At 36.2% G+C, this 12489-nt stretch overlaps 1 protein-coding gene across 1 annotated transcript in view; it reads right to left on the reverse strand.

The window, feature by feature from the left end:
- Positions 1 to 12489, reverse strand: part of msh3 (mutS homolog 3 (E. coli)) — an 86764-nt gene that overhangs the window by 54490 nt on the left and 19785 nt on the right. The window contains exons 9-11 of the mRNA XM_056237826.1: positions 8837 to 8967; positions 6663 to 6771; positions 5541 to 5625 (exon numbers count right to left, since the gene is read on the reverse strand). Coding sequence (XP_056093801.1) covers positions 5541 to 5625; positions 6663 to 6771; positions 8837 to 8967 — 325 coding nt within the window. The remainder of the gene's footprint in view (positions 1 to 5540; positions 5626 to 6662; positions 6772 to 8836; positions 8968 to 12489) is intronic.

Raw genomic sequence — 12489 nt, forward strand, 5'->3', positions numbered from 1 at the left:
GACTATGGAGTGCCGCAAGGATCGGTGTTAGGCCCTCTGCTATTCTCAATATATATGCTGCCACTTGGTAATATTATAAGAAAACATGGAATTAATTTCCACTGCTATGCTGATGACACTCAATTATATATTTCATCACGACCAGATGAAAAGACTAACTTATCTAAATTGACAGAATGTCTTAAAGATATAAAATACTGGATGACGTGTAATTTCCTGCTATTGAATCCAGATAAAACGGAGGTATTACTTATTGGTCCAAAAAACTACCCACAAAATCTCTTACAATACAACTTTAATTTAGAAGGATGTCCTGTTACCTTATCCACTACAGTAAAAGACCTGGGTGTTATACTAGACCGAAACTTGTCTTTCGAAATTCATATTTCATATGTTACAAGAACTGCCTTTTTCCACCTTAGAAACATTGCTAAATTATGTAACATGCTATCTGTTTCTGATGCAGAAAAGTTAGTTCATGCATTCATGACCTCGAGACTAGATTACTGTAATGCTTTATTAGCCGATTGTCCTGCATCCTCAATAAACAAGCTACAGTTAGTGCGAAATGCTGCTGCTAGAGTTCTTACTAGGTCAAGAAAATATGATCATATAACACCGATTTTATCATCTCTGCACTGGTTACCTATTAAGTTCCGTATCAATTACAAAGTCTTACTACTGACCTATAAAGCCCTAAATGGTTTAGCTCCTGTGTATTTAATGGACCTTCTATCGCCCTACAATCCATCGCGTTCTTTAAGATCCCTAAATTCGAGGCTTCTGGTCATTCCTAGGATATCTAAGTCCACTAAAGGAGGGAGGGCGTTCTCACATTTAGCTCCTAAACTCTGGAATAGCCTTCCTGATACTGTTCGTTGCTCAGACTCGCTCTCCCAGTTCAAAACTAGATTAAAGACGCATCTCTTCAGCCAAGCATTCACATAATGCTTACCTTCTATTGTTGAATCAGATCGAATGCATTAATATTATGAACAGCAGCTACGCTAATTATTTCCCATCTGCTTTTCTGCTGTTATCTCGGGACGCTAGTCCCGAGGTAAATAGCGTTCGTCAGCTCCAGTTTGTATCCAGCCTCTCACGGAGACTTCAGATGCCCCAACGCCTGCGATGAGACGACTCGACGCCTGTGAAGAGACGACTCAACGCTGGCGATATGTTATGCCCTAAATTAATACATGATGATTAACTAACTATATTCTTCTATGTACATTTCTGAAATGCACTTTCTGTAAAGCTGCTTTGAAACAATATGTATTGTGAAAAGCGCTATACAAATAAATTTGAATTGAATTGAATTGTAATGGATGGCGTGTTTCAATGTAAGCAAAAGAGGTGTACTGTATACTACTACACAAACTGATGTGATTTCAGTAATAATCCTCATACAAATTTTGTCTGATCTTTACGGAGCCCCTAAAGGGACGTGGTGGTGGAAAAAAAATTAGGATGGGAGAATATTTCTTTTACAATTTTTTTTTTTTTTTTTTTACAAAAACGACCATCTGCAAAGTGCAATATAACCCAAAAAACGACTACAGCATTAACTCAGTCAAAAATTTAAAAATAGTTATTAACTTCAATGTTACAAACCACCCAATTCAGTTTACACATCAATGATAACCCACTGGTCATACTACACTGCTTTTGCACATTTTATATTATACAAAATATATTCAATAACTTCACTGTAACACACCAAATTTAGTTCACACATCACTGCTCTAATGTTGGTTATACAACGTTTAGTTTGGGAAGTAATTGCACATAAAAAATAAGTAGGCCTATTCTTTACACAAATGATATTGGTACCGTACGCAGTAGGGGTGGAACGGTACATGTATTCGTATCGAACCGAAACGGTACGGGCGTCACGGTTCGGTGCACGAATTTACACGGAGAATACACGGTATAAAAATAAATAAAACTGTAATGCGGAACTATACTGTTAGATACGCGGGTTTCTTCGGGACACATAATCTGTACCATCGGCTTAGCTCTGAACGCGCGTTCACTTCAAACGTTGGCTTTATACGCGCGTCCTATTCGCTTTGGACTAGCGTCGAACTAGACGCGAATTTGACGCTCTATTCGCGTTTGGTGTGACCGTGACCGCATAATGGACAGGCTACGATGTCAAGATTGCAATGCTGGAGTGTGTGTGTGTGTGTGTGTGAGAGAGAGAGAGAGAGAGAGAAAGAGAGAGGCGCGCGGGCGCGATCGACCTGTGTGTGTGTGTGTGTGTGTGTGTGTGTGTGTGTGTGAGAGAGAAAGAGAGGCGCGCGATCGAACAGTGGAAACATAAAAAACATACTCCGTCATTTTGTTCATACAGATCATTAAACCTGCAAAGTGTTTACTTATATTTGTGTACACTCGCAACAAAACACAACATTGTGCTTTTGTCACACTGTAAACTCTTGTCAAACTGTAATCTACAACTGTCACCCAACCAAAATCACACACACACTGTTTTAAAAGCAAAACATATTTATCCAACTCCATTTCAAAACAGTCTGTGTGTTCCATCTTTTGGACATTCGTTATATTGCATTGGTTTTCATTTCTTGTCCTCGGAGCACTAATCTTATACATTCTACATTGATTAAAAAAAGAAAATCGAATGTGTAATGGTAGTATTATTTTATACAGAAATCAATTATTTATAATTCAGATGAGAATAATGTTACATTGTCAATTAATAATGTTAATTAAAATTAAGGAAAACAAATATATTGATCTGAAATATAGCAAAATAATTTAAAATTAATTCAGGTACAATTACCAAACATATCGCAAGGTCTTTTTGTCTTTTTATTAATTTAATTAATAAACTAATTATATAAAACAATTGTCAGTGCACTGCAAATAAACTGGTTCTATGCCTTTATTAATAAAACTTATTTAAAAAATACAATGCCTTCTGCATTTTTGTTTTGCTTTTCCCTCCATTGTACCGAAATCGTACCGAACCGTGATGTCTGAACCGAGGTATGAACCGAACCGTGACTTCTGTGTACCGTTCCACCCACGCAGCTAACAGAATAGTTACAACCATAGCTTTTGCATTATATTTGCTTACTGAATTTGATGGCCTTACACTGTATAACAGTGTGAAGTTACTGAATATTTTTTCTAAAAAGGGTAAAGTTATTGATTTTATTTCATAATAAATAATCATAAAAATTATGCATTTTTATCAAACTAAGTTTTGTAGAATAACCAGCAAGAGAGCAGTGATGTGTTAACTGAATTTGGTGACAGTTACAGGCTACAGTGTATCATAGTGAAGCTATTGAATGTTAAATAATATAAAATGTGCAGAAGGACTTGTCTCTCAATCAGCTGGTTAAAGACAAATTTATATTATAAAGCTCGTTTTGAGGAGAATTGGGATGTAGCTCGTTGTCTAGGTTACTGTGATTGTAAATAGGTGTCGTTTGTGATTTAACAACGTTTAAGAATGTTGATCCGGGAAGTTCGAATAGCCTATGTGTACTATAATATAGTTACAATATATTATATTGCCAACTTCACTGAACTCCTTGAGTTAAGCACTGACCGCATTTCTTTATAGTCCAGTCCAAGTTCAAACACTATGAAACGCTCCATTAATGTACCGAGCTCTGAAGCACTGCCAGCGGGACATTGAACAGGAAGTGTCTGTCCGAGCTGCCAACAGGTTTTACGTGGGAACGCAAATATCTTTGCGAGGGAACGCAAAAGTTTTGCGAGGGAAATTATCCCATCCTAAAGAATTTTCCACCACCACGTCCCTTTAGGAGCTCCAAACGGAATCAGATAATCTTCGGTCCATGCCCAACAAAAGTTGTCAAATGGATATTTTGTTCTCAAAATAATTTTCCTTGTCCTGACATTCAACTCGCAATCTCTTTGGAAACATGCGTGGGAAAAGTGGGGCAGTGATAAAAAAGAAAAAAACAGAGCTGGCTGTTGAAAGGTTACAGTTTTGAACCTCACAGATGGCCCATAGTCAATGGTTGCAGCAATATTTATTATTATTGTTTCATTCAGTGTGTTTTTATTGATCTTGCAAATGTTTTTTTGTTGTTACAGATGCAATCATTTAGCTAGATCTACTGTGAAATTGAAAAATCAATAATGAAATTCCAGCAAGTCTTCACATTTAATATTTCAAATTTAGTTCAAAGACTTTTTAATATGAGACCACAAGTAAAACATGCTTGTAATTTAATTTATTACAAATTAAATGACCAGCCTAATATAATTTATAGTTTATAATTTAAGTGAAAAGATTAAATGCAAAAATACACATTTCAATTTAAAAATTGCGTTGGTCTCTCATTTGCTTTAATAACAACAGCAATCAAGCTGCACTCAATCTCAATCATTAGGTTTTACACAAACTTGTTATGTTCTTCAGTATGATTTGAGATGATCCAAAGAGTATCTTGAGCTTCAAAGGAAGAACATCTGACCATATGTACTCATATGATCGCAAATTTAAAATGTGGAATTTCAAATATTTCTAACTCATTTTCTGCCTTAATGTTTTAAAATTAGTTTTCAGTGTCGGCTCCGCTGTACATAAGACTTCACAGAACATTTTTGGTGCAACTGACATCAGTAGGTATGTTTCCATCCACCTATTTTTATGCGCATTTTAATCTATTGCATAAAAAAAAAAAAAAAACCGCTGGATGAAAAAGCCAATATGCGCATACATTCTAAAAATGTGCATAAATAAAACGTTAGAGTTCAATTGAGGTGGATAAAAAGATGTGCATAAACTATGATGAAAATACATTTTCCCTAATAAATCCATCGATGCTCAACAAAAAACTCCTTGAGACTTGCCTCAAGAGAGCATGTGATTGGATAACTGGACTAACCAGCGGACCAATCGCGTCGCACAGCATCTCAAATGTTGGTTAGGTTGTTCTGAAATGCCTGAGCCAAAGTCTGTCATCAGAATGATTTGGTTTAATTCACTCCCAGGAGTGTCGCACACAGTTGCATTCCTAAACACCGGTATCCGAACACAAGATAACATGACGGAGTTTATCGTGTTTCATCTGTGCGCTCAGATGCAAGTCATTTATGACGGAGGAAAAAAATAGCCACAATGGCTTCCCGAATGCAGCAACTTCCATTTTAATTACAGATATTTTGCACCAATTTTCCCAGGAAGTGACTATTTTGTTCTCTTCAACACATCATGGGATGAAAACACTGCCTTATTCGCAAATGTTAAATGCGATATTTCAATCTTGCGCGCAAGTTCAATACGCAACTCTGGATGGAAACATAGCTAGTGACACTGATGTATGCAGTCACAAAATTAGACCAAAACAAAAACCAATCTCAGGTGGTCTGTGGAATCATTTAAAACGCATTGTGTAAATGGTTGCGTCTCTTTCATGGCTGAGCAGCACAAGTGATCGGATCACCCAAGACGAATGTTAATACAAGATGTAAACAGTACGACTGTTTGTGTATAATATTCCATCATCCAGGTTTTCCTCCATTTGACTGACCTGGTTGCACAGGATCTCCAGGTTCTTCATGGTAGCAGCACTGAGCAGCATATGGTCAGCATCACTCGACAGTCGCTTGAATGAGCTGCAAACACAACCAAAATGTGTTTTCCACAAGAGCAGCTACTGCTCACATCTTTACATATTTGACATTTTTTTATGGAAAAACAAGTCAGACTAGCAACAATACAGTCATGACAAACTATTAGGCAGCAAAGCCCCTATTTCAGCTAATGATGCATGTTAATTGATGCTCTTTCAGAAAGTATGTGAGGTCAAGGCCTCTTATTTTCCTTTAAAGAACATGCGTAATCAGTCTGTAATTACAGGACAATACTTAACATTCACACATCAGGGGTGACAATCTGCAAGCATTGTGATTTAGATTCGGCTCTGTTTCCCGCTGCTACACTATACTTGGATAAACGAAAACCCTTGTTATTACTTATGTGCCTGATGGAAGTAGGTGTGAGATGTGTCTACTTTAGGTGAGAAGGGAAAATAAGAGAGTCTTCTAATAGGCTATGCTATACCACTGGATTCTTCATTGTGTTTGAAGCAAAAGCCAACAAGAGAGGAAAGTGTAGGTGTAGCAGACACCAACTCATTCAGGCAATACAGTGAACACATATAGTTAACACTCCATTGAGTTTGCTATATTATTATCCAAATATTCATTTTTACTAAGCAACAAGCACTGTTAAAGCAGATATCCAAACAGAAACCAAAGGGAAAAACAGAAAAAAATATTTAAAGGGATAATTCACACAACAAGGAAATTTGTCATTTTTTCTGTCATCAAATGTACTCATTCTCATGTTTGTCTTTTTTAAATCCGGCTTGAATGACCTTGACATGCCATAGATGAATTTACATGAACCACTTTTATGATTTTTTTTGTTGTTGTCCTTTTTGGAGCTCAGCAGCCTCATTCACTTTCATTTTATTGAGAAAAGCAGCCAGAACATTGTGATAAATATATTAATCATTTTCCGGTCCACAAAACAACGAAAGTCATACAGGTTTGGAACGACATGAAGGTGATAAACAAATGATAGAATTTTCACTTTTGGATAAATGATACCTTTAAATCTTTTAGGCAAAGTGTGTACGGTACTTTACCTGGAACACAGTAAAATCTTGTCTAGCTTAAACTCAGCCAGATACTGGATCACAGGACCAAGACAGCAGATAACCGGACTCTCCAGACCCATACAGAGGGTGTAGGAACCTATTTACAAAGAAAAAAAATATGTAGACATTCACTGAATGACTGAATCACTCAATTGAACTGACTGATAGTTTCACAGTACAACCACTATACGTTGAGTTTTTAGCATAAATGTGCAATTGGACAGAGTGAGTCTGAGTCAGTTCATGTGTCTTACGACCAGGTACCGTCTTTCTGTAGCATTCAAAAGTTAAATTAATACTTTTATGCAGCTAGGATGCATTACATTGATCAAAAGTGATTTCTTGAGTGGTCTGTAAAGGGTTGTAAATACACATAACAACATTTAATATGATCCTGAAATCCCTTAAAGCTGCAGTCCGTAGCTTTTTTGGGGTTAAAAATTATCCAAAATACATATTTGAGAAACTACATAACCAGCCAGTGTTCAAAACTATCTGCTTGCCTTAGCTTGATTCAAAGCGGTAAACTTGTAATAATGTTTTTAATTAAGTGGTACTGGTGGATTTCCGCGGGAGATTCAAGCATGTCTTTGCGTCATTACGTCACATCTGTACACATAAAGAAGGAGTCTCGGCTAGTATAAGCTATATTGCGTGTGAGGATGTTGGAGGTGGAGATTTATAGCCTTTTCTCACAGCACTTGATATAATTAAACTTATCAATTTGATGGCGGATCCAGAAAGGTTCAAACGACAATCACCAGTGACAACAGATTCACCCGCTGTAAAAAGACTTCGTTCGGACTTCGGAGTGGCTACAGAAAAAAAGAGACTGCAACCGGCCCATGCAAAATTAAGGATACATATCGGAAGGACATTACATGTAGTCACGCAATGCTAACATTGTTAACATTAACAATTTGGGAACAAAGTATAATTTGCACGGTTTTCCGTGATAAGCGATTTTTAGATTTAATCAGCACGATTTAATGCAATGTCAGAACCAGAACAAAAGTGGATGTTTCTTACTAGTTCAGATGACATTTTCCAGTGAAAATTATTATGTTGGTCTTACTTCCAAAAAGAATAATCTGTGATTCTGATAATAATCTGTGATGCCAGTATCCACACCGGCGCGGCGACTGACAGCTGCACACTCTCCTCAAACATTGTGTTCATCCGCGCTGTGCCGTGTCGAAGTACAACTCGCGTAAAGTTGATAATTCCACGAATAACTGCAATTGCAGATTTCGTACAGAGATGGCGACAAAGAGGAAAAACTGCAGACTGCAGCTTTAAATATAAAAAAATACTGAAAAACTAAAATTAAAATAAAGTATTTAAAAGTTTAAAGTATTTCTCAATTAAGCTGACATTTTTCCCAAGTAATTATTCAAGTAAACAGTCGTTAATTAAATAAAAACAGAAGCAGAAAAGAACAAATAAAAACACAGCAGAAATATAAACTAAGTAAACAATGCTTGAGTTTATTTTAAGGTATCCAACAGTTGTTCAAGTGAAGTAAACACATAGAAATTAAAAATAAAATGCAAAATCCATCAAATGTGAATTGAAACTACTTGAATCAATCTTAAGTGAATGGTTAATAGACATAAAAATTAACACTAATTCAATGCTTTGGGTGTATGACTGAGAAACTTGTAATTAATTAAAATCATCTACACAGTATTTCCCCCTTTAGGACTAACTTTGTGTTCATGTGTTCAGTTTGTTGATTTTTGCCAAGAATACCGTAAAAAAGACTGGATTGTTACATTGTTTTCATTTGAAAGATTTTGACTTGTTGCTTTTACATAGCATTTGAGATACAAAGCAAGGGATCGGAACATCAGAGGAAAGTTCAACAATGGTGAGGGAGTCTGTTCTATGCCATTAATGGATCCTAAACTAGACAAAGAGGTGATTTAGTCCCAGTCTTGACAGGAAAAGCCACCACCGCTTGTCATTCACATGTCCAGTCTAAAGGTCAGCAGACATTGATCTGCCTCCCTTCTGCCTACAGGGAATGATTTTTCAATTAAACACACAGACCTCACATTAGTTTGGGCAGACGTCTCTATCCGAAAGACCAGCAGATGCTTCATCATGACTGGAGGTCAGACATTAAAAGACAAACAGGAGACAAAGATAAAGTAATTTACCCTTTTCTTGGTTTTCCACAGTTGGATGAGGGGCGTCTCTGTAGAAGTCTTTGATAATTCTCATTGCCGTTGGGTATTCAAACATGGCACTTTCTCGTTTCTCTATGCGAATTCGGTCATCTGCTTGGACACTGAGAGAGGAGACAAACAGGAGGTTTACATGAGACAACAGGAAAAATCACACCAGGTAAAACTTCTGGATGTGCAATATGACAAAAAGAAACTCAAGGGAGTTCCTGCATATTTTGTGTACCATATTACACTTCTGAGGCAAAAAATTAGTTAAAATAAGAATTTGCCCGTAAAGGGATGGTTCACCCAAAAATGAAAATTCGGTGGTTAAGGTAATTTCACAAAAAAATCTCATATTATTATATATTATTTGATTTAAGCATTTAAGTGTCATGTAATCATTTATTGCCCTACCTTAAATGTATGGCTATTTAAACAAAAACAATGTACACTTCAAAAGTAAGATCTGTAAGATTTTATTCATGTTTTTGAAAGATTTTTTTATGTTTTTGGAAGATTTTTTAATGTCTCTAATGCTCACAAGGTTGCATTTATTTGATCAAAATATAGTAAAAACAGTAATATTGTGAAATATTACAATTGAAAAGAAGGGTTTTCTATTTTAATATATTTTGTAATATTTGTAATTTATTCCTGAAGGCAAAATTACATTTTCAGCATAATTTCTCCAGTTTTCAATGTCACATGATCCTTCAGATATCATTCTAATATGATTTGGTGCTCAGGTGACATTTCTTATTGTTTTTTTTATCAATGTTGAACAGTTGTGCTTTTATCAATGTTGAACATTTTTTCGGATACTTTGATGAATATAAAGTTCAAAGAACAGCATTTATTTAAAATAGGAATCTTCAAACGTTATCAATTTAATAAAAAATAAATCACTGTAATGAGAATTTAGGGGGATGCTTGACTGTCACAAATGACGTCACAGTGCACAAAGAAAATGAATAAATAAATAAAGTATATATAAACTATACTGGTTCTAAAAAAAGGCTATTTTTATTTTCCCCCTTGATTTTAGGGTGAAATGTGAGCTCGACCTGTTTGTGTAATTACTAAATAAGGTTACTTAACATAAGAGAAATCATTAATTGAAGCAATGAATTCTGCTTTTTCGTCTCATCCTGAAGCCTTCAATACCAGTGGATTCTCTCAGTGGATACAAGGTGCATATTAGTCTCTCGTACACACACAAGCTTCACCAACAGTCCATTCACTTTTGCTTCCCCACCATTCAACACCACAGAGCTCTCAAGGACGCAGGTTTTCTTTGTATCTCTGTGCTGTTGCTAGGGTAACCAATGAACATATGTGGCCTATGCAAGCGTGCAGCCAGCTTTATCTTCCCCAACAGTGTAATCGACTTGCCGGAAAAAAACAAATAGTAATAATTCATATAAAACAGTATTGTGCCCATGGGTGCCTGCTTCCACAAACCTAACTAAGCAAATACATTCACAAGAGAAAGTCGCAAAGAAACATCTTTGAGGGCAAAACAACCATGAGAGACGTGAAATATATATATATGATGATCACATGAATATGGATGTATTACCTTAAAATGAGGTAACATTTCTATAAACAGAACATGAAATGATTCTTTCATGCCTAAATATCATGGGTAGCTGACTCATAACTGATTGATAGATTTTTTTTTTCTGAATAACAAGATTTTATTTTTATTTAGATATTTTTATAAATGCAAATAATTTCTTAGGTCACTTTGATCACAATTTTGCCTTCATTAGCTTATTTTAATTAATCCTGTCGTGATAAATGAATTTATCCATGTACAGTACAGATATTACACGTAGACTCTCAACTAGTTATGCATTACGTTTTGCACTATTAAAAAATTCGAGGTAAATGTCACATTCTTCCTTGTGTGTATATCATGGAAAAGTTAAGAGGATTACAAAACTTACATGGTCACGAAAGATTGGATTATAACTTTTGCATCATAGTATTTGCATAAAAATATGTTGGCTGTACTTTAAACAGCGTGTATTTCTATGTTTAATTTTTAATTCTCCTACTGCTTGTAGACTATTGTGAAATGTGTTTGCATTTACAAACTGAGGAACAAGGCAAAAAAAAAATGGTGTGGTAACCGACAGCTAACCAACAGACACTTTCGATGGAACAACTTGTATTCAACATGAAATCTAACTACTTTAAGGACCAGTTCTGACCCTCACTGGAGCAACTTAATTTCCCTCGTTGGCTATCAAAGCCAAGTAATGATAACATGAGGACATTTTCCAAGTTATTTGAAGGGGTAAATGATAGAAAATCTTTGAGTGAAGAAGCATGATTGTGTTTGTGTATGAAGAAATTGAAGTTGTTTGATCGATACGGCAGAAAGGAGTATTCGGAATTCATTTCAAGTAACCAGTATGGACTGGGATGAATTGATGGCAGTGGCACCTACAACACACCACCTGCAATTCTCCTGAGGGTCTTATTAAACTACAGCACAGCCACCACTCGGCAACAGTTGCTATGTGCCCTCCCGTACAATCACACCCCTGAGAACTGAAGCGCACAGCACATGGTTAGCAGAGGAACCCAGACATTTGTCTGTACAATATTCAAAGCAAGAAGAATGGAATGGGACAATGAAAACTGAACAAATGTGAAGGAAGAAGGGATTTTAACAATCTTGATGATTAATTGGCATTTATCTTGCCATTCTCTTCATAATCAGTAATTCAGAGACACTTTACATAGTGGCATTTATGTCCATACTTATTTACTTGCATAAAAATATATAAAAACAAACATTAAGCATTTACCGACAGCACTTATGCAAACTTGCAGTTCACACACACTCCATTTTAACAAGTCTCGAGTTTAAGCTGCCTAACAAGAGTGCCCTTTAAAGCTTGTATGCAGACGTAAATGTCTACGCAGTGATTTGACAGTTGTTCAGGTCCATAGGTCAGAGGTTTTAATCTATCAACACTTTGATATATAATTCAGCTTCATGAGTCTTTTTTATCCTGGTTTTCTATTAACAATATCAGAGGTTATGTTAAATGGCAAAACAATGACAGGACAATGGAGGAGAAGGACAGCAAGGAACCATGAGGGCAGATATGTCTGGTTATAAAACACAAAGAGGTAAAATGAGGCAACGAGAAGCAGCTGGAGACAAGACAAAAGGACAGAGAGAGCATGACTGGAACACATAAACAGGAGAGTTGATTCAGCTAGGACAATTGAAGGTTAGGTGCGTAATTTCTGCGCTAATACACCAAACAGAACGGCAAAAACAATGACAGTTTATCAAACAGGTTTCCCTGTCTGCCATTGGTCGAGCAAACAGTTCCGCCACCAAATTCATTGCATTGGTGTTGCTGTGCTGTGTTGGTCAGGATGCTCAAACAATCACAAAGCCACAGTGTGTGAAGTACAAATGGCATGTTTATAAATATTTCTGAATATTAAGCTGGGATAGGCGAAAGCAGAAGGACACGAAGTACTGCAATTCAGATAGACAGAAAAAAAACAAGTGAGAAGCGAGAGAGTGAATGAATGGTCATTGCACGTAGAGAAAGATATAGATTGAGTGAGAGCAACAGTAACATTCACAGATATAAGTCATGTTGTGGTGG

Source organism: Rhinichthys klamathensis, unplaced genomic scaffold (genome assembly GCF_029890125.1).
Source record: "Rhinichthys klamathensis goyatoka isolate OS25496 unplaced genomic scaffold, OSU_Roscu_1.1 h1tg000019l_1, whole genome shotgun sequence".
Taxonomy (NCBI): Eukaryota; Metazoa; Chordata; class Actinopteri; order Cypriniformes; family Leuciscidae; genus Rhinichthys; species Rhinichthys klamathensis.